A 22,024-nucleotide genomic window follows, 5' to 3' on the forward strand; every position below is an offset into this window, starting at 1 on the left:
TCATACTCCAAAAGTTTTTGAGCCTTCACTAAAGTGTAGCCCGTTATATATAAAAAGCCTTAAATTACTTATATATTACTATTATGACACTACTACAGCCACCCCTATCACCGCCGGTTCTAAAAGGGCATCACCAACGGTTTTGGGTACCGTTGGATTTAAGTCGTTGGTGATAGCGGGGCCATCACCGCCGGTTCCAGAACCGTTGGTGATGGGGACATCAACACCGCCGGTTGAAGACACGAACCGGTGGTGAAGACCTTTTTCCCATTAAAAAAATATTTTCATATAATAATATTGAATCATTTGTACAACATATATATCAGCTGACAACAATGATACTATATGTCATCTGATTGTGGAACACCTCATTTGCTCAAGAACAAGCAGATTCAGTTATTAGCTTAACTGAATTATATTAGGTAATCTCATCTCATTACTTAAACATGCATTCAACCTATCAGCTACTACTAAGCTAGCTAGGTTCAATAGCACAATATATGTTTGCAGTCCAAATTCAAACATACCACAGAGCACGATCATGGCCAACAGACCCTTATAAAAGTTTTCCTATCTCTCTTGATGGCAATATCATGGCCAACAGCAAGCACTCTATTGATCCATACAAGAGCACGATCTGCAGCTTTCTCAACAACCACATCTGAAACCTCTAGATTAGGAAGAGGTGGAAGAGGCCTGCAGAGAAGCCAAAAGAACTTGTTTAGTGTATCACTATGAACAAACAACATTAATAGTGCAATTACAATGGAAATACAATGTGCATTGCTTATCCCAACACATCACGTGAAGTCACACAAATCTAAATATCAAGTACTAGTAGGGACATTGCAAAAAAGAAGTATAACTCGATTCCTGGCAATAAGGAAATTGTTAAATTGCTTAATAAAAATTTAAAATGCAACCAACTTTATCAAATTAACAGATAATGTGCAATGACTTAGTGCTATGAGTTCCTGAAGCAGAATATGAACCGCATACAAATAGAGGCACAGAGCACCCAATATAGAGTGGTGACGGAAACATCTAGGCTTACAACATAACTACAGGCTATGGATAAAAATACCACATGCTAGCGGAATAAACATGATTATGTTACCTTGTGAAGTAAAGCCAAGTCGTTCCTTTGCAGAGAAGGGATGATGTACTAATTGATACACATGATTACTAATGTGATAAAGGCGCAATAAAATCCCCTGCCTACTTAGAAGATAGATCAAGCCTTGATTAACCGAGTAAGGCAACAACTAAGGCAAACTCCATATCAGATCTCAAGATATATTTGCTCCAGGTCAGATTAACCGAGTAACCCACCTGTTGAGCAGCGACGCGGACTTGGCCCAGAAGAAGAGGATGGCGACGAGGAGGAGCAAGGCGTTGGCCAGGACCGAGGGGAGGCTGTAGCCCGCGCGCTCGAAGACGAACCAGACCGCCGTGGCGCCCACCACGGCCGCCGCCGAGGCGTTCCTCCGCCGCCACCGCAGCACGTCGGCGACTGGAGCGGGACTCGAGGGGAGGTCAGGAGCGGTCAGAGATCGGCGGAATTCCAAGGGACGGCGTTGCGGAACAGAGGAGGGAGGGAGTGCGTGTGGGCGCGCGTACCTGCGCCGCTGCCGAGCGGGGACGAGGGAGGAGGACGGGGAGGAGGGCCGGCGCCGCCGCCATGGGAGGGCGCAGGAGGTGGAATGGGAATTGGGAGGAGGGCGGCACCACGAGGGAGGGAGGGCTGTGGGCGGACGCCAGGGGGAGGAGGAAAAAATACCGGAGAGAGAGAGAGAGGGAGGGGAGAATGAAAAAAATAGGTGGAGAACACATCACCGCCGGGTCATATTACAATCCGGCGGTGATGTTTATGTATCACCGCCGGTTCGTAATACGACCCGGCGGTGATGCTCTCGACAGCATCACCGCCGGGTCCATTTGGAACCGGCGGTGATAGACTATCACCGCCGGTTCGAAACAAACCGGCGGTGATGGGGCGTTAGCGATGATGTATTCTGTAGTAGTGTGATAGCTAACAAACTTTCTTGTCTCTTACGTTGAGGATCAGCCCTTGCCCTTTCATGCTGATGACTGTGGAGATTATTGGGATCAACGTTGTGTGGAGATAAGGTTGATATGGATCCCACCAGGACCTGTTTATAACAACCAAAATGACGAGGGGTGTGCACTGTTAAATGTCCACCCACTTGTGGACACACAGACCAATATAATTGTTCCGCTTGCTGATCCATAGATTATAACAACCAAAATGACGAGGGGTGTGCACTGTTAAATGTCCACCCACTTGTGGACACACAGACCAATATAATTGTTCCGCTTGCTGATCCATAGATTATTTTTCTATTACATCTAAATACACGTTAGAGCAAACTAACTCCAATAGGGTTGCTAAATTTGGGTGAGCAAATGCCCATTTAGAAGCCAAGTTCTAAATTTTACTCACTCAAATAGCCCACTGATTTCCCTCAGCACCCCACCCACCTCGCTGCGGTCCTCCCACCGCCGCGCCACCGCCGCAGCCTCGTCGCGGAGATGATGAGGACATCCTCCATGATTACCCGCTGTCAAGATGCAACAACGAGGCCTAGTGCCGTTGTGGTCGGGCGGCGAACATGTGAGCCTCTGAAATCCCACCTTGCTTAGCTATGGAGGAGGAAGCCACCTTTAAAGGCAGAGTCACCCTTCCTTCATCGGACTAGTATTTTGGGGTGATTGGGCCTCTCCCCGAGTGGGTGTGCCTAAGAACTATTGGGCTCCGGGCAGCCCTTGTTGGGCCTCGACCACCCCGCCTGGGCCGGATGCATCAGGAGCAGCAGCGTCGGCCTCGAGGACGCGAATCGCGCCCGCAGCCTGCAAGAAGCAGGCGTGGCGGGGGCGGAGGCTGAAGGGGAAAAATCTGGAGATTTTTTATGTCCACCGACTAAATCTTTATATGGCAGCCTATTTGCTCTTCCTTTTTTTTTCACTGGGAGGGGCAACGAAGGCGCCCCCCCCCCCCCGGTGCCAGCCCCGGGGCTCGAACCCGGGTTGCCGGCGTGAGAGTGGGCTCAAGGAGCCACTAGAGCTCACCCGCCTCTCGGGCTATTTGCTCTTCCTACTGGACCATTAAAAAGAAAGATCGATCGTCGCTTTCCTAAATCTCTACTACTAAAAAGGGAGTAAGTAAGATTTTTTTTTGTTCGTCATCCGTCTCCCGATCCATCGTTTCGTCCGTCCACCCATCCGCCCTCCGTATCGCTTGCTGTTTTATTTTCTTCCTTTTTTTCGTATCGTCCGCGCACGTCGCGCCTTCCTTCCTTTATTTCCTCTTTTTTCATATCGGCCAAACGCTGGACTGGGTCGAGCCGCACCCGCACGTCGATCTCGCGCTGTCGCCGCACGTCGATTGCGCTGCCACTGTCGCCGACGTCCGGCGTCCCACCAGGCCGCTCTGTCACTGGCTGTGCTGGACGCCGCACGGTCAACATCGCCGGCGTTCAAGTCGATTGCGACCCAGAAGCCTAGGTCACGCCGCACGTGGATCGCGCCGCCGTGGTCATCGCACGTGTTGCCGGGGCACCTGCAACGTTGGCGGCGGCGGGTCTGCTCCCCGGAACGTTGCGCACCGCACACCTGTAACGTCGGCGGTAGCCGGTCTGCTCGTCGGCTGCCGGACCGCTCCCTGTAACGTTGCGGGCTTCGACTCTGGCGCACCTGCAACGTCGGCGGCGGCAGGTCTGCTCATCGGCTGCCGTCCCTGCAACGTTGCGGGCGTCGGCGTCGACGATCAGTCTCCATCGCCCATCGCCCCATCGGCATCATCCTCCCTGCAACGAACAGACTCGGGGCGCTCTGCTCCCGCATCTGATATCTGGAGATACGAGTGGAATGGTTAGTTATTCCACGTCAATAAAACATGGTTTCTAGCTTGCAGTGCAATGAAGCTTCTTTCATGGTGTTTCTATCTTGATATATACTTATGTCTTCTCTTGCTCTTCTGAAAGTTTACACTACAAGACTACAAAATACCTGTTCTATCACTGATAAATGTTGACCTTTACCAGTAAGATGTGTACTTGCTCAATTTAAATTTATGGAACATGAAACTAATGAATAGCTAGCATAATTCTAAAATTTTCTAATGGGCAGCTGTTCGAGTCTAAAATCAGTGTGTTCTTTTTTTTCATAATATAATTTTTCGGATGGTGATACTAGTATTCTGCACAATCATCATCTCGTGGCTTCTGTTAATGGTAATGAGTAATGTGATGAAAATCCTTTTAGGCTTACTGATATTAGTACAGAATAGATGTTTGGGGGTTTCCTGCTAAAGTGCAAATTTGTTCCTCAAAAGAAAAGGAATATGATATGATTTGCTCAGAAATGCGTAAATTTTGTTGGTCGGACGTTATATAGCCTGCAAGTGCCAAGTTTTCATAGAAGAAGGTATAAAGATGCTGTTAGTGATTTGTATTTCTTGGTTTAGGGATCTGGATGATGTATCTTTCTTCATGATATCTTTAAATATATGATTATTCAAGTTTATATATGCTCTACCTTTACGTGATCAAATAACTTGACAGCAAAGCAAGGAGCTGTAACCACAACATCTTGTATCTCGAAATCAAAGCATTTTGCTGCTGGAACAGAAAAGGGAATAGTAATAGAAGTAATCTGTTGTTTGTACAAAACACACTCCGCTGCCGTGGTCGCCACACGTCCATCTATCCCCACATTCCACGGCGGCGTCCCTCGCCCCGTCACCGGCTGTGTTGGGTGCCGCACGGCCAACATCGCCGGCGTTCAGGTCGATTTTAGGTGAGTCCTCGCGCATGATTTTCACTTTTTGTGACCCTCAGCTTTGGTCTAAAGATTCTGTGCGCCAGTTTGGGTGAGTCCGCGCCCGCACCGTGTTACAGCGATTTGGGGTTAGCTGTTGTAGATAGATCTAAATCACCATTTCATGGTGAGGAGGGATTAACCGTTTATTTCTGATGCTTCCGTAATCAGCTTTTCATATAGCCACGGAAGATGCATTGGTGGCTGAAATCAAGACGTTGGTAGTAGCACCATCTGATTCAGAAGCATGGTGCCATTTGTTATATACCCAAGAATTTAGTGCCATGGTGTCGAGGCTTAGTGCTTCCATTTATAAACAAGGGACTGATTCTTGGGTTTTATCGTGTGTCTAATTATCATTGGTTTAGTTCAGTCCTAATAGTCTGCAGTCTCCACCAGTGAGTCATGTGAAATTTGATTTGGCCAAAAATTGGCTTGGTTTGCTAATGTAAGCTCCCTTCCTTTTGTTTGCTAGCTTAGCTTCAGCTTCTCTCAGTTTCTTTTTCAATATAATAGAAAAAAGTGATGAAAAATAGACTTGTATTCATCATTGATGTCAAATGGGCGGCTCTTGATTACATTTGCTCTATTGGATTGTCTTTTTTTAATTTTTGGTCACTGGAAAGTGATTCTTTGCAGAATATGAATTGTTTGTGATTTATTTGTTGTCCACCTAATTCAAATTTTTGTAAAGTTAGTAAGGAATCTTTTAATATTTCCTACCGCATTAAATAAATTTCAGTTCCCGTAGCATCGCACGGGTACAAACCTAGTTAATAATCAATGGTTGGAAATGGGCTTAGAAAAACATGCATCATCAAAATTGTTAATAGCTGCTGCCTGGTGCTCGCACCACAGCGCTCCGCCGGTATGGCGGGGACGCGTGTCGCCACGCCGCGCGTCCCGCCTGCCGCGGCGCGGGAGCGAGCGGGAGTGAGCGCGCGCTCCGCGAGGTGGCAGTGGCCGCGTAAGCGCCCGGCCTCGCTAACCGATGGGCCAGCCATCGGGTGGAGCCCTCTTGGCGGGGGCAGCACCTTGCCACGGTGCGTGCCGCGCGGTGGGAGGGAGCGCGCGCTCCGCGCCGTGCCTGCGGCCTCCTGGGCTCCCGCGCTCGCTGCCCGGTGGGCCTGCCATTCGGTGGAGCCCGGATGGCGGCGGCCGTAGCTCCCTGCGGCTAGGGTGGAGCGGGCGTCCACCGCGTTGGCGGATAGGGCCGGGGCAGACCGCAGCGCGGGCGGCGACGCGTCGGGAGCGAGCGGCGCGCGGCCGGCCGGCCCTCATCCGCCGTCTGATTGGTGGGGGCGCCTCGCTGCGGAGCCCGGCTGCCTGTGGCGGGGGAAGGGAGCCGCGCCCGGGTGCGAGGCTGCGGCGGACGCGACGCCTTTCCAGCTGGGCGCGGGTGGATCCGCCTTGGATTCGCTCGCCTCACCGCACCGGAACAGCCCCCCCCCCCCGCCGGAACAGTGCGCAGGCGGCGCCTGTCCGCCCTGTCCTCTGCTGCTCTCTCGACGTCCCGTCGGAGCCATGCCCCGAGACCGCCCCGTCTCGTCGGCGTGCTCCCGGAGCTTGATGCCCGGCCCGTTTCCTGCCGATATAAGAGCCGCGCCCCTTCCCCCTCCTCTTCCCCCGTTTCTTCTCCCTCTTGCTCTCCTCCTCGTGTTCTTCCTCTCTGCCGGCCGCTTTTCCCATCTACTCTGCAATCTGAGATCTGTGAGCCCATGCACCTCTTGCTGTCGCCGATCTTTTCTTTGCTTGCACATTGCTAGATCCTAGCCTGATGTCTATATTCGTCCTCGTGTTCTGCAGGAGGTGGATCCGCGATGGCGCACATCACCTAGGGTTTCGACCTCAATCTGCTGGGAGAGGTAGGTCCTCCTCCACTGCCTTCTCTTGCTTCCTACTGGCATGCTTTGCCTTTGTCCTTGCATGATTTCCCTAATGCCGCCACTTTTTTCTGATTGATGCACGATCCCTTGGATTCTCTCCGATTAGGAAGCTGCGTTCGCATTGGGTTTGCCTGCGCTACAGATCTTCAAGGTACGCTCGCTGTACATCTAAGCTTCTGTCTTTCCTTAGATTTAAATGATTTCGTTTGTGCTGTTGTTCCCTGCTGCTATTAGATGATTGCTTTTGTTGAGCTGGGTGTCCTGTGGAGCTGATGTGTGTGTGCTGCTAGATAGAGAGCTATCATGTCTTGATGCTTTATGTTGTTATCTTTTTTTTTCTTATATGTGGTTCTTGCTGGATCTTTCATTTGGAAGAACTTGTCTAAGGATCACCTCGGCAAAGTTTGTGCAAGTGGTCTTATGTACAGCTTCTATTGTCACAGTCTCTGAACAAATGCTTTGGTGTGGTTTCTTTCGTGTGTTCCTCAATATGGGTTGGCTATTTATTGTAGTGTCTATGCAGTGTATTTAACCATGTATGATGCTCTTGTGGTAGTGCCTTTTAAAGAGTTGTTAGACCTAGCACTTAGCATCTGGATAGTTTTGATCTAGAACAAATAAATATCTGCCAAGATAGGCTTTTTATAGATTGTGGGTGGTTGTGATGATATGGTGACTCTTACTTTGATCTATTTAATTTTGCATAGAAATCATGTATACCAGGTTGTCAAGGCGTGGTTGAGTTTATTTACACAAATTTATGCCTACATTGTGATGATTGTCTTAGCATCTGACTAGACCTGTCTTGTTTGCATTTCTGGGACATGATTTTGCCATTTGACAGATCTATAGAAATTCTATCTGTCTGCTAAAAAAACAGATTTTGGGTGGTTGCATTAGAATGCACCATCAGATTCTTGCCCTTCAATTGCTTTTGGTCTGAGACAAATCAATGGGGTGCATGGTTTTGAGATGTGTGTTGTGTAATATGAACTAATGGAAATCTGAATTAGCTGTTAATTTAATTTCATGTGCTAATAATGTATTAGTGCACAGAATGCTATGAAATGTATTAGTAGTGTTTGCTTCTCCATTATTGGGTGACTTCCTTGCTATTGGAGACTTTAGAGTTAATGGTTCTTTGCATGTTCAACCTATTAAAGATTGTTTGGCCAAACAGAATTTACAGATTTATAACCTTAAATTGATATATTCAAGCCTTAAGGCTATGGCCTTGACATGTCCAGAGGTTGTGCCTCTGCAAGTATGAGGCTTCTCCCTTCCTGTGTCTTGCTATTGTGGTAGCCTTTTTAAAAAGTTTGTTATTTGCCCGCTATAGGACAGTTTGCAGATATGAAATTTTATTTATATATGTTCTGCAGCTACCAAATTGTATTTATGTGTGTGCTGCTATATGATTGCTAGGCTGCTGCTGCTGGGCACAAGCTGGTCCTGCTTTGCTTCTGCTGCAGCGTGTTCCTGTGAAGGTAAGTCATGTTCGTCTTTGCCTTCCTTTCATATCAGCTCTTTTATATGCGATCCATTCCCCCTCTCTATGAGCACCTCTCTCTCTCTCCTGGTCTTGCGCTTCTTTTACCCCTGCCCGTCTTCTATGTTGGAGTCTTTCCCTATGCATTTATATCTGAGTAGCTGCTGACGCGGCAGCAGCCTAGACCTTTGTAGTGCAAATTTTTTTGCTGTACATAGATTTTGTGGGCTTATATGATTCTATTTTGAGACCTCTACTGTGCAAGAAACCCTTGTGCCTTTTGCTAATTTATGCCTAATACGAATAGACAATGGTTCTTTGAAATTTTGCTAAGGTCCTATTCTTGATTGGCTGATGTCCTTCATATTTGCTACTCATGCTCTGTTCAGGTTAGCTGCCTATGTTCACACTGTTTTCTTGTGTTTGCATATGGCTGACCTGCTTCTCCCAAACCTTTTGACTGGGAACTACAGCGATCGCGTGTGCGTTCGCGTTTCCAGGTTCTAGAACTTCTATGACACTAATAATGAAACAAAACTCCTTCACGCTGACATGGTCCTCATTGATGAGGAGGTAAGCACCTCTGATCTGCTCCTTAATTTACCCCTCCAGCCTCTCTTATCTGTTGTTAACCAGTAATTATGAGCTGTTTAATTTTCCCCCAACAGGGTAATAGCATCCATGCTCAGGTCTATCCTCCAACTGATGAATTGTTCAAGAACCGCGTCAAGGAAGGCGGTGTCTACACCTTCTCCTACTTTCGGGTCAGAGCCTCCAACATCTACTACAAGCCAGTAGAAAATGAAGAGATGCTTGTGTTCACAAAATGGACCAAGGTGGAAGAAGTCCTTGCTGTTCCTCCTGCTTTCCCAATGTATGCCTACTCAATTGCCTCACAAGAACAGCTTCAAGCACGTATTGACAGCAGGGCACAGTTTACAGGTAAACAAAGCTTTTCCTGTTGTGTGCATTCGTTTTACAGTATCGATGCAGTATATTCCTCCATACGTATCCTGTTTAACCCATGGCTATTTCTCCATATAGACGTTATTGGAGTCATAACTGCCATTTCAAATACTGGGACAACACAAACAAAGCTAAGGCAGGGCGACAGCACCAAGAGGACCGTCACTATACAGACACCAAGGTGATTTTATTGCTCAATATATACTTATGCACATTCTGCCATTTCTGGCTAATTTTGCTATTGTATTGCAGCCTATAGATCCTGCCCCACCAATAGTTATAGGATTTTGTTTAAATGCCTATCTCTAACTAAGCCTTTCATCAATATATACTTATACACATTCTGCCATTTCAGGCTAATTTTGCTATTGTATTACAGCCTATAGATCCTGCCCCACCAATAGTTATAGGATTTTGTTTAAATGCCTATCTCTAACTAAGCCTTTCATCAATGCTGCAGCAACATCCTCTTAGATGTTGTGCTTTGGTCAGAGCATGCCACAGCTTTCCCAGCAGATGAAATACTCAAAGGTGGCCAGACTTCTCCACAGGTTGTGTTGTTTGTTGGTACTCTTGTCAAAAGCTTTGGAGGTATGTCCTTGTCCGGGAGTTCGTCTTGCAAGTGGTACATCAATCTTGACATTCCTGACACAAAGAAACTTCTAGCTAGGTGATGTGCTCATCTACACAGCTGAATTTTTAGATTGCCAGTATTTATTCAGCAGTTTCTAATGCCTCATCATTCCTAACAGCGCCACAGCAGGGTATAAGCCAATTGCTTGGTCTGAGAGCTCAAGTGCTGCTGTCCAAAAAGAACCTGCTCAGAAAAAAAGCTCTCTGAGATTTTAGATCTCAATCCATTTGAGTTCCAGGTGCAAACTTCAATCCCTTCACGCATTCCATGCTGCTTCCATACTGCACTTCTATTGTCAGGGTTTTATTAGAAGCTTTTAGGTTTAGTCTCATTCAACAATTTATTGTAGCATTTGTTTATTTCTGACTCATGCTACTATATGCAGAAAACTGAGTTTATAGTCATGGTCGCTGTAAAGAAGATCGGCAGCAACTGGTGGTACAATGCGTGCAAAAAATGCATGAAGACAACAAAACGCCATGGTGATTCCTACAAGTGCACAAATGCTAAGTGTAACAACATTGGGATACCCAATCCAAGGTTAGTTACCTGAATTCGAACTTCTCATCCTTCTTGATCAGATACTTTCTGTTGCCTATTCTGATCTTAGCGTCAATAGGTTCAAGTTATCCATACTAGCTGGTGACGACACAAATGCTGCTGAGTTCATTCTGTTTGGGAGGCAAGCTCAGCGACTGACAAGAAAATCGGCTGACACCCTTGTGGCTGAAAACCCAACTGACTTCATTCCAGATGAGATTACAAGGCTGCTTGAGAAGACGTTCACATGGATAGTCAGTTTTACTGATAGCACCACAGATTCCGGCACCATAACACTCCAAGTCAACACAGTGGTTGGAGAAGTCGGTCAAGGAGGCTCTATCATTCCAGCCATGCCAACCACATCCCAAACATCCTCACTCATGCTGTCAGAAGGTGCCACCACCAGCGTGCATGGCGCTTCTCACCAGGATGCTTCTCACCAGAACCATGCTCTTCCTATGTCACCACTTGCTGCCTGCTCTGTTGATAGCCATGCCTCCAATGCCTCCCCGGTCAGGCCTGCCTTACCTGCATCTGATGCGCCGCAGACTCCACAGAGTGTGAAGAGCACAGCTAATTACAAGGTACGCGCTCCTCGATTTGTTATAAACTACCTGCTGCTTCTTACAGCACACATTCCTGATCGCCTTTGCATCTGTCATCATAGGACAAGTCTGAAAATCATGCTGTGAAGCCTTCTAAGAGTGCTCTGGTGCCATAAAAGACATCCACTAGGAAAAGGTGAGGCATCCTTACAAATTCTCACGTGGACACACGCTTTTCTAGAAATGCTTATAGTGCTGCTTATAGGTCTCGTTCAACAAGCAAAGGAAACGTGGCCAAGAAACTCCTCATTGATGATGAGGCCGAGGAAGACGACGGTGGCAGCAGCGGGGGTGCGGCCTCTGCTGATCAGCAAAGGTGCCCTTTCTATGTCTCTCTTTTAAATCAAAAGCCTAGCCTATAGACCCTGGCAAATATGCTGATGTTCCTTTCAATCCAGTTATGTGGTCGAGGCTTATATATCTGATCACATACCTTTGCTCATGAACAAACTAGAACCTGATCTGCAAAGCTTCCATGAGCCTTCTTGATTTATAGACCAAAAGATGGATATAAACATATACATCCTGCATTTTTGCTTGCTGAGTTTACGAAACAAATAATTTGCCTAGCTACTGCCTACTTTTTTAGAACACTTGGTTGATATGTGGATATTCAAATGAACTAGACATGTCAGGTTAGATGTGAATTTGAAAATGAGAGCCTAGGTGGATATACTTGCTATGCTACTGCTCAGAGTTCTCTCGATGCACTCCCTCAAACCAGGTTCATCGCTGTAAATTCTATGTTCCTAGGATACATGTGCTAAGCCTGGAATGAGCTGGCTATTCTAACTAACCCAGAATAAATGTGGCAAGTAACTTTATTTACACATTACATGAGGACTCTCCAACGTGTTTTGCGTGCTTCTTTTACATCACCATGCTAGATACATATTGGGAATTTAACTTCTGTCATTTTGCAGCCCCAGCAAGGAAGCATGAGCAGACAAGCTCATGCTTATTTTGCCGCTCCATGTTGCAGCCAACTTTTGGGTGTCTTTAGTCTGCATCGACGCATCATCTTCGTCGGCATGTGCCTGCAACATGTGTAGCGTTTTGGTTAGGTTTCTCTTCCAAAGACAATTCAAGTTAGTATCAAAAGCTACCGGCTAGGCTGCTTGGTAGCTACTGATACTGGTTATACCATTTATGGTGATCGGATGTGCTCTAGCTATGATGTCCTTGATGCCAGACAGATGCCAAAAAAAACGGTAGGATAGTTAGGTGATCGGATGTGCTGTAATCTTATATTTCAAATTGCCGGACGGACACCTCAGATCTTATCGGTAGGGTAGTCCAGCTGAATGAATGTGCTGTAATATTCATCATTTAAGTGCTGAACAAACACATAGGCAAGGTGGATGCATGTGTTGTGATGTTAATCGTCTAAATGCCAAACAATCACATTCGATTATAACTTCCTCGGATGTGTTTATGTGCCTGGAATGCGCATGCCAAGTAACTCATAATGATTGCTTTTTATTTTCTTACGTGCTTTTTAATTGTTTATATGGTAGGACGTGCGTCGCGTGCCGAATGGTCTAGTGTATATAAACTAGAGATCCACAGCCGAGTCGACCAGTGAGTGCAGTCCAGCGGCATGGCAGCATGCATGTGCTGCAGCATGGAAGATCGCCGCCGATGCACATCTAGGAGTAGTACGCAATACGCTGCATGCCTGCAGGGCGGCCGGATATACATAAATAAAAAACGGAAATGCTACATGGAGAGGGCTCTTGATTTCTGTTACTTTGTTGAACAATTGTTGAACAAAGAGAAAATAAAGAGAAAGGTATGTAGCTTCACAAATACTCCCTGCGTTTTAAAATGTTGGTCGTTTTGGCTTTTTTAGATTCATAGTATTTGCTATGCATCTAGATATAACATATGTCTAGATACATAACAAAATATATGAATCTAAAAAAGTCAAAACAACATACATTTTGGAATGGAGGGAGTAGAAGGAAGTAGCATGAAAAAGAAAAAATAACAGAATCATCTCCATCGCCAACAAGTACTTCATTGCCGGCGGGTTGTGAGCAGATCGGCCGGCGGCGAGTCGCCGCCGGGCGCGGGTGGAGGGATGGCGCCGCCGGCCGGGTGGTGGAGGATCTCCGGTGGGCGGAGTCGGCAGTAGGGTGAGCTGTGGGCGGAGTTGGATGTAGGCGGACGGAAGCCGGATGGAGAGGAGGAGAAAGGAGGGCAGTGCTCGCCGGCGTTGGAAATGAAGCCGGCGAGACGGACAGCGGGGATAGGGACGGGGGCGGGATGTGGGGAGGCGAGGAGGAAGACGACACAGGATGAAGGCGAGTGGAGATGGAAGAAATTTGTACAGCTAGGCTCACTCAAGCAAATAAAAAAAATGACCCATAATAATAAGATGGGTGGGTTAACAAAATTCACTCCGGTCGGCTTGTCACCTTGTGTTGTGGCCCATTTTTGGGCGGACGACGTCGACGTGAGGGAGCTGCTGGGTCAGCACATTTGTCACATTAAGCATTCTCACTCAAGATTTTATATTTTAGGCATCTAAACTGTCCCAACAAACACAGTCAAATTTATTCTAGAATAATTTTTTTTGTTCCGGAACAACTTTTTGATTGTTTCATCAATAAAAAAATTGTTCAGAAACAAAAAAATTATTCCAAAATAAAAAATAATTATTGAGCCTTTTATGATAGTTTCACTACCAGTTATACGAGTTAATTTTAATATTTGGGCAACGTGACGTGCCCGATGCAAAACGTGCGATCCACGAAAACGCGGCCCAACCCCGTGCCGCCCACCGTTCTTCTACATGGAGTTCGCAGCGTGCCCGCCACGGTCTCTGCAGGTGGGTCCCACACCAGATTCTATGGCCTTGTTTGGTTCCAAACTTTTTTCATAAGTCCCTATCACATCATAAAGAATCTTTCTATTTTATAGTATTAAATAAAATCTGTTTATAAATATTTTTTGACAGCTGAGTGCTTTTTCGCGAGACGAATCTAATGAGCCAAATTAATTCATAATTTGCTACAGTGATGCTACAATTATTTTTATAATTAATTTTTATTTAATACTTCTAAATATAAAAAAAACTATAGGGACTAATTCCCTGAACCAAACCAGCCCTATATACCCTCACGGGAGTGCCCCCTCGCCTCACGTATCCCTCCACTGCTGTCGCCGACCGCCACCCAACTCATCTAGGGTTTCCGCCGCCGCCGCCGTCCCCGTCCGATCAACTCGCCGGCGCATCCGCGCGTGTTTCCCCGCCGCCGTATGTGCGTCCGCCCCCTCGCCAACCTGGACCGCCGGCACCGCACCCCTCTCTGCCCCGATGTCGTCGAGGACGCCCACGGCGGGGTCCCGCGGCGCCGCTGGCGCTGGCGGAGGCCGGAAGAAGCAGGCGGCGGCTAGCGGCGCGAGACCGGCGCCGAGGCAGCACGTCCGGATGATCCAAGAGCACCTGGCGCGCGCGCGCGAGGAGGAGCGGCGCGCGGAGGAGAGGCGCCGGGAGGAGGAGGCGAGGCGCGCCGAGGAGGAGCGCAGGGCCAGGGAGGAGGCGGAGAGGCGCGCCGAGGAGGAGAGGAGGGCGCGGGAGGAGAGGCGGCGCAAGAGGCAGGAGGAGGCGCGGAAGCGGGCCGAGCGGGAGGAGAAGCGCCGGATGGAGGATGCGCGAAGGCGGCTCGGCATCGCCGTCCCTGATGCCGCCAGCGGTGAGGGTAGGCACAGAAGGCCCGTGTATGAGTCGAGAAAGTCAAAATCACAGCCCAAGCATCAATCTGGAACTAATTTGGGAGAAACTCATGTAATTGAGAAGCAATTGGAGGACATGCAGAGCAATGCTTCCCTGGAAGATACTGATGGAGTAGTTGTTGATGTGCTGGAATTGAGCAAGGAACAGATTACCCAACCATTATCAGAAGATAGCAGTGGAATCGACGACGATGATGCTTGGGAGAATAAGAGCTTTGGCGAATTTGATGCTCAGTTGTGTGGTGATTCTCCCCCTTTTGGAGAAGAGGAAGATGAGCGAACAGAGGAAAAACATGTGTACTCTGCTGCTCCGATTGCTGACTCGATGAGTTTATCTGATGATATTGGGGAAGATGTGGTCTCTATCCTTCAGGATGATGGTTCAAGCAATGGCATTGATAGGGAGCTTCGAGCACCAATATGTTGTATCCTTGGGCACGTGGATGCTGGAAAAACAAAGCTGCTTGATTGCATCCGGCGAAGCAATGTTCAGGGTGGAGAGGCTGGGGGAATCACACAGCAGATTGGTGCAACCTACTTACCAGTTGAGAATATCAGGGAGAGGTCCTCCCTGAAAGATGAGGCCACAATCAAGGTTCCTGGTTTGCTTGTAATTGACACCCCTGGCCACCAGTCATTCAGTAACATGCGCTTGAGGGGATCAAGTTTGTGTGACATTGCTGTAGTGGTTGTTGATATTACGCGTGGGCTGGAGAAGCAGACCATTGAGTCCCTTGATCTTTTGAAACACCGCAACGTGAGGTTTATTGTTGCCTTGAACAAGGTTGATCGGCTGTATAGGTGGAAGACTTGTCCCAATGCACCAATAGCAAAAGCGCTCAAGAGCCAATCTGAAGATGTCCAAAGCGAATTCAAATGGAGGGTAACTGAGGTATGTACATGTCATCCTGTGCATTGATTTGCTACCACTGATCAATTGATTTGATCTTTTTTCATAATTTTGTTAATTTAACAGGTTGTAACACAACTTAAGGAAAATGGCTTCAACGCCGCCCTGTATTATGAAAACAAGAGGATGAAAGGAGTGGTGAATATTGTCCCAACTAGCGCTGTAAGGTCTGTTAGCTATATTCTGTGCTCAATTGTTTTATTTAGGTTATTTCAATATATTTCTATAATTTTATTTTCTGTCTAACTTGTACCATAATATCCTCCAGTGCTGAAGGCATTCCAGACCTTCTGCTGCTGCTGGTGCGGTGGGTGCCAGAAATAATGATGGAAAGACTGACATATGCCAATAATGTAGAGGTTTGTTCTTGAGCCATTACTCTGTCAACTTTCCTTTTGATTGGCATTATGAGTATGGACATCTTTCTGTTTTTTGAGAGTTTGTATTAAAATTTAAATCACACTTCAGCAACTGATTTTGTTACATAGATCATTATTCATTGCAAGGCGATGTAAATGTGATTTTGTTGCCATATATGTTTATTTCTGTCAGTGTACTGTGCTGGAGGTCAATGAAGACAAAGATTTCGGAACTACTATTGACGTAGTGCTGATTAATGGTGCACTTCGTAAAGGTGATCAAATAGTTGTTTGCACCAAACAGGTATGTTCTTCTTTATTGTTAAAAATTCAAAATGCAGCCTTGAATGTTGCCTCATCTGATGTCAGAACCTTTTCATTTTCATCTGCAGGGGCCTGTCACAACCAACATAAGATATTTGTTGACACCTTATCCCATGAAAGAACTGAAAGCTAAGGTGAGTGAATAATGAAATCATTTTGTTTTGTTCATGCATATCTTTTTGGGTGTAGTTAGCGGCACATAGTAACATACATGGGTGTAATAATTTTTTTAAAAAGCTATGGTTGTAATATTTTGTATATTATTATCTTATCAACTGTTTATGTATTATCGAGAACTAGAATATCAGTCTGTACCTTGTTGCAAAGATTTACAAAACCTTCTGGACATCAGCATTAATACTTGTCCAGTAACAGTTAGCATATACAATTTAGTCTAATTTACGGACTCTAGAATCTAGGTACATATGCACTCAATAGTCATGTTTGTGCTTGCTGCTAATGCTGTTCTACTATAATTTCGTACTTCCAAATGTCAGGATGCCTCATTTTAATCCTATGTTTTAAAAGGACTCTGAGACAATGTGTTACCATTGTTCATTTTTTATCATGGATATAGTTTGTATCATTGCTGGATCAGGTATTACATCTCAGATTTTTTTCTTTTGACATATAACCATCTGCGAACCCCTTCAGGATACAACTTTGTTGGCACAACATTTAGCTAATGCATATTTGCATATTCCACATTCATGCATGTTTCATTCTTGCATCAGATTAATATCTTGATGTTAAAACAGATTTAGTTTAACCCTGTCATTCGCAACAAGGTTAAATAGTTTTTTAAGAACTTTGATTTGAAGAACTTGTGGACATTAGCACTTCCTTTATTTCTGGCTCATCAGCCGTGTATACAAGCTATCTGTAACTGGTATTCTGTTTGTTTATTTGTTTGGAGTAATTTTACAAGATCTTTCAGACATCGGTGTTTTTATGTTTCTTTGATTGGGAGTAGTTTAAGTAGGCTGGTGTGCAGCTGAGACATACACATTTGCATCACCTAAACCTGAAACTTCATAGATACATCGATAAAAAAAATCACGACAGAAACAACAAAAGGGCCTCAAAAAATATAATGTAAGTTAACTACCATGAATACATGATCACTAATTATAACGGAATTTTTCGGATAAGTTGATTCCGTTCTTCGTGTGGTTGAATAGTTATCACCGATTGCTGAGTTTGAAACCACAACTTGATTCCAAATATCTGGAATTCTATGTTTCCATTCATGCATTTCCCTGTATCCTAATTTGAACTTTGTAAAGTTTGTGAATGAAAGGTGTGTGTTTTAAGTAGTCCTTGCTGGCATATTCAATATTCCTAGTTACTTAAAGTAAAACTATGTTTTATTGTATGTGCTTTAGAATTTTAATTGGGTGGATGAGGAAACATGACTTTAATGTTTTTGCACTGAATCGAGAATAATTATTTCGGGTATTCTGACTAGCATATCCCTGTGACTTCTCAATCAGGGAGTATATAAGCATCACGAGGAGCTTAAAGCTGCCCAAGGGGTAAAAATTGCAGTGCGAGTAAGTTCTAATTTTTATTATCATTTATTTATGAAAAACTCCAATTTCCAAAGTACTCGTTTGCTTATTTTATCTTTTTTAGGGACTGCGACATGCTATAGCAGGCACTGCTCTCATTGTGGTGAAACCAGGGGATGATCTGGAACAAGCTGAAGCCGCTGCAGTGCAAGAAATCAGTAATGCCAACAGCCTGTTCAATGAGGATGAAAGGGGTGAGGGTAATGATGGAACAGCAATAGAAGAAATAAGTAGGATCAAAACTTGCAAGGAGGGTGTCTATGTGCAAGCATCTAGTCTTGGAACCTTGGAAGCCATTATTGAGCATTTGAAGACCCTTTCTTTGGACATTCCTGTTGGTGGTTGCAACTTAGGCCCAGTGCACAAGCAGGATGTCCTGAAAGCGACTGCTATGCTGAAGAGGAAAGAAGAGTATGCAGCCATCTTGGCCTTTGATGTCAAAGTAATGCCTGAGGCTTTTGACCTTGCAGCTGAGTCAGGGGTGAAGATTTTTATGGCTCATACGGTATACAAGCTTGTTGACAGCTTTACTGATCACATTAAGAAACTGAAGGAAGAGAAGAAGAAGCAATATGCAGCTGAGGCAGTGTTCCCATGCACCCTTAAGGTTCTGCCAAACCATGTCTACCATAAAAAGGATCCAATTGTTTGTGATGTTGAAGTTTTGGAAGGTGTTGTCAAGGTACTTTGATGAGCCCTTTGTTCTGAGTCTGTTTATTCTTAATGATAATCTTTGATATCGTCCATTAGAATGAATTTGCAAAATCGATTACTACCAGTTAATGTGTGAATACTTGTATTTCAGGTGGGAACCCCAATTTGTGTCTCTGTTCCAAGCAAGGATAGAGATGCAGACGTGGTTCATAGCCTTGGGAGGATATCTTCCATGGAAACATCCAATGGAAAGCCGATTGATTCTGCCAAGAAAGGAGTAGTGTCGATAAAGGTACGAACATTCAATACAATTTTGTAGTTATGACAAGTGAAATCTCGAAACAAAAATGCTAACAATTTTCATCTCCACTGCCAGATAATTGGGGAGAACCCTCAGGAGAGGTCCCGATTGTATGGACGCCATTTTAATGCCGACAACGAGCTGCTCAGCCAAATCTCTAGGAAATCTATTGATGTGCTGGAAGAGTATTATCAGGTATGTTGCTAGTACTGGTGCTATCAGTAAGCTTGTACAACTCTTCTACTCTTTGATGTATACATCTAACGCATGTGAATTTGTTTTTCTGCAGGATGAGATGACTAATGAAAATTGGCAGCTGATCCGCAGGCTAAAGAAGCAATTTGGGATACTCTGAAGCCTTGGAAGATTCCTCTAGCATCTGCTCCTTTAGAGCTGCCCTCTTTCTTTTCTATGTTTTCTGTAGTTCATTGAGACACTGGAACACTGGAATATTCATACGTTTTTTTGGTTTGTTCATGGAGGCACTTGAACGGAGTTATTCTTGTGTTGTTCAAACCTTTATGTTAAAATCAATAATAGATGCTTGATATGTGGAAGTTTCTGAAATCAAGGGATGTGCTGTGCAAACTCGTTACAATGAATTTAGCATTGGTATCAAATGCCTTCCTATGCCCTGCTGAAGCAATGAGAACAGCAACCGCGACGACGAACATCAACAGCATGGCTGAAAGCAACAAGTATGTCTTCCTTGATGACAGTCGGTATTCCCCAAAGAGGATGACGCCCCAGAATGTGCTTACAAGTGGCAACGCCTGGAAGACCAAATGTTGAATCAGAAGTTTGATGAGATAAATATGAACGAGTGACTGAAGCTCTGAATGGGTAAAATACCTGGACTGCATCAGCAGCTGCATACCCAGCAGCCTGGCCGCCCATGAACTGAAACCCGTTCCCAAACCCACACAGGAGTCCTGCCAGTAAGGCCCAATGCCTGCCCTTCCAGTCCCTGGCATATGCTCCGACAGTTGATACCGGCACACCGGCCATTGGGTGGTACAAGAACCAGACATTGAGGCACACCCCGAGCGCGAAACATGACACCGAGAAGTAGAAGAAGGCGGTGTAGACCACCAGGTGTGGGACACCCTTCCTCAGGGCGTGCCACTGGTCGTTGGTGGCCAGGTTGATCGCCGGCGAGAAGAGGGAGAAGCAGGCTCCGGCGAGGAAAACCAGGCTGAGCCCTATCAGCCTGTGGGATCCAAATACCTGAATTGGGATTTCACACTGTCAGGCATGATGCTGCATGGATGCAGGGTTCAGTTTTTTTTTTCTTTTTCTAGAAGAGAGCAACCTTGATGGACCGTCTCCCCTCGACCTGAATGATGAACTCTGCAGTGCCCGGTTTCGGCTCATTGGAAGCGCTGTACTCTTCTTCATGGCCGTCCATTGGTTCTTCAGGATCAGGAAGCAACTTTGCTGAAAATTGAACCAGGTTTCTTCTTAACCTCTGCATGATTGAACCAAGTAAGTTGAGCTTCCAAACGATCAAATGCTACCTTCGTCAGAAACGTCACTGCTGAGCTCGATGTCTGCATTCTTCCTGCAAATGTTTAGATATTCTTGATACCAAGGAGACGCTTCTGTTCATCATCCTTGGCATTGGAAGAATGGACGGCCGCGCCAAGGAACACCGCAATGAGGAAGCACGCGACGCCGGGGAAGAGTATCTCGGCTCGATTTATGCGGCCATCAAGGAAGTAGTTGATTGTTGTCCCTGCAGATGAGTGAACTCTAAACTGCTCAGATCAGAAGTTGTCAAGAGCCTGCTGAGTTTCACACTGACAAAAGATTCAGAGATGCCTACCTATGACTACCGTCATGCTTGAGCAGATGATGTTTGTCACTGACAGACCGGCAAACGCCCACGCGTACTGCGAGACAAGATTTCCAAGACTGAGAAAAAGGCCGCCAGCCATTGCCATTAGGGCTGAAGGCCAATTATCCTGCATCTGCCAGCATCACATTTCGAATCAAAGAAAGATTTTTCTGAAGATGACCCAGAAATAAAAATTTGAATGCTTCTGGATCAGAAAGCACTCTTCATCTGACACGGTCACCCTCGATCTCGAAACATTCAGGTTCCACCAGCTGAAATAGCAGTGACTTCAGAAGCTGAAAACATACGAAGACTGACCTGGCTGAGCTGAGTGAAGAAGCTTGGCAAGCCAGGCCTGCTCTCCCCAGGCTGCCCAAACGCGACGGCAAGGAGGACGGCGGCGAGGAGGTTGGTGACGGAGTAGTCGAGGTAGGTGTGCTGGGGCAGCCGGCCTCTGCGCTCCAGCAGCGTCAGGAGAGCCGGCCAGGTGCCCAGGAGGAAGAGGGACGCGACCATCAGCGTGGCGGCGCCGCCCCTGTCCTCGACGGTGACGGGCATCTCGGTCGACGGCGACGGAGAAGAACCGACGCCGAGAGATCTCGGATATGTGCAGAAGATGCAGCGCGAGCGTGATGAGTTGCCGCGAGATCTCGCACAGCTCTGGTCAAGCTAGCATGTTGACCCGAGAAGGGAGATGCTGCTGCCGTGATTGGATAAAATATTCGTCTGAGTCCTCCAGATTTTCTCCAGCAGTTTCAAGCATGTTTGACTCTGCGATTGAATAGGTTCAGTCGGTGATTATGATTACAGGCAGGGTACTATTCTACCACTAGACGTTGTTTTCCAATATGTAGCCCCTAGAGTTATCTGTTTATCCTCTTCCTTAACTCCCACCACTCAGCAATGTAATCGCCGAGATACAATTCTGTAATTGTTCTCCAATGCAATGAATCAGGTGGGGAAGAGTTTTTCCCGTTGAACTGTCAAAAAAAAATTATGATTACAGGCATATACATATTCGTTTTTGTACTGCTTAGGTAAGCAAGACAACTTATCCGGCTGGACTTTGTAAAATTTAGAGTTATGTTTTTTAGCGAACTTCCCTTAACACGTATTTTATTAAGAGGAAAAAAACTACGAAAGAAGCTCCGAAGTGCGGAGTTATAAGCATACCACTCAGGCAGTGGCACTGGCACCACAAACTTAAGAGAAAACGACCACCGCCGCCCTAAACGAACAAAGAAGTAAAATTCCACCAACGCCGCACAAACGGCCAGCCCAAAACAAACCACAGCAGCAACCACCCTGCAAACAAAAGAATGGTGAAATGCAGAAAACACCAAGAATGAAGCTAGCGGCCCCAGC

The 22,024-nt window shown here is 46.0% G+C and overlaps 3 protein-coding genes and 1 pseudogene across 4 annotated transcripts; 2 read left to right on the forward strand and 2 right to left on the reverse strand.

The window, feature by feature from the left end:
- Positions 1-353: 353 nt before the first annotated feature.
- Positions 354-1,781, reverse strand: LOC120701031 (reticulon-like protein B11; the record flags this gene model as incomplete). Its single annotated transcript, XM_039985203.1, has 2 exons — positions 354-696; positions 1,333-1,781. Coding segments are annotated over 2 exons (606 nt in total), but the record flags the coding sequence as incomplete, so codon positions are not given.
- Positions 1,782-8,670: 6,889 nt separating this feature from the next.
- On the forward strand, positions 8,671-11,075 carry LOC120701530 (replication protein A 70 kDa DNA-binding subunit B-like). 2 transcript variants are annotated; one of them, XM_039985541.1, is made up of 8 exons: positions 8,671-8,787; positions 8,883-9,156; positions 9,259-9,361; positions 9,641-9,850; positions 9,933-10,052; positions 10,200-10,354; positions 10,434-10,941; positions 11,025-11,075. In XM_039985541.1, exons 1-5 carry the CDS (start codon positions 8,767-8,769, stop codon positions 10,027-10,029), a joined length of 705 nt encoding a protein of 234 aa, XP_039841475.1. In that variant the 5' UTR covers positions 8,671-8,766; the 3' UTR covers positions 10,030-10,052; positions 10,200-10,354; positions 10,434-10,941; positions 11,025-11,075. The 2 variants fall into 2 exon arrangements, with proteins under 2 accessions (XP_039841475.1, XP_039841476.1); XM_039985542.1 differs by lacking the exons at positions 10,200-10,354; positions 10,434-10,941; positions 11,025-11,075 and having other exon boundaries at positions 9,944-10,005.
- A 3,038-nt stretch (positions 11,076-14,113) lies between these two features.
- LOC120699563 (eukaryotic translation initiation factor 5B-like) lies at positions 14,114-19,379 on the forward strand. The gene is made up of 10 exons (XM_039983574.1): positions 14,114-15,595; positions 15,680-15,780; positions 15,882-15,972; positions 16,166-16,276; positions 16,365-16,430; positions 17,790-17,849; positions 17,932-18,549; positions 18,673-18,813; positions 18,898-19,017; positions 19,112-19,379. The coding sequence occupies exons 1-10, from the start codon at positions 14,285-14,287 to the stop codon at positions 19,175-19,177; spliced, it is 2,685 nt and encodes an 894-aa protein (XP_039839508.1). The 5' UTR covers positions 14,114-14,284; the 3' UTR covers positions 19,178-19,379.
- Positions 19,283-21,625, reverse strand: LOC120699564 (annotated as a pseudogene).
- Positions 21,626-22,024: the final 399 nt, after the last annotated feature.

The sequence above is a fragment of the Panicum virgatum genome, chromosome 3K (genome assembly GCF_016808335.1).
Source record: "Panicum virgatum strain AP13 chromosome 3K, P.virgatum_v5, whole genome shotgun sequence".
NCBI classification, from domain to species: domain Eukaryota; kingdom Viridiplantae; phylum Streptophyta; class Magnoliopsida; order Poales; family Poaceae; genus Panicum; species Panicum virgatum.

Excerpts from the sequence above, each read along its gene's own strand:
- LOC120701530 (XM_039985541.1), top strand. The coding sequence starts at position 8,767 with ATGGTCCTCATTGATGAGGAG. Across the intron at positions 9,362-9,640 it reads GTCACTATACAGACACCAAG|CAACATCCTCTTAGATGTTG; the intron begins GTGATTTTATTG and ends TCAATGCTGCAG. Across the intron at positions 9,851-9,932 it reads ACAAAGAAACTTCTAGCTAG|CGCCACAGCAGGGTATAAGC; the intron begins GTGATGTGCTCA and ends CATTCCTAACAG.
- LOC120699563 (XM_039983574.1), top strand. The coding sequence starts at position 14,285 with ATGTCGTCGAGGACGCCCACGGCGGGGTCCCGCGGCGCCGCTGGCGCT. Across the intron at positions 16,277-16,364 it reads TAGTTGTTTGCACCAAACAG|GGGCCTGTCACAACCAACAT; the intron begins GTATGTTCTTCT and ends TTTCATCTGCAG. Across the intron at positions 18,814-18,897 it reads AAGGAGTAGTGTCGATAAAG|ATAATTGGGGAGAACCCTCA; the intron begins GTACGAACATTC and ends CTCCACTGCCAG.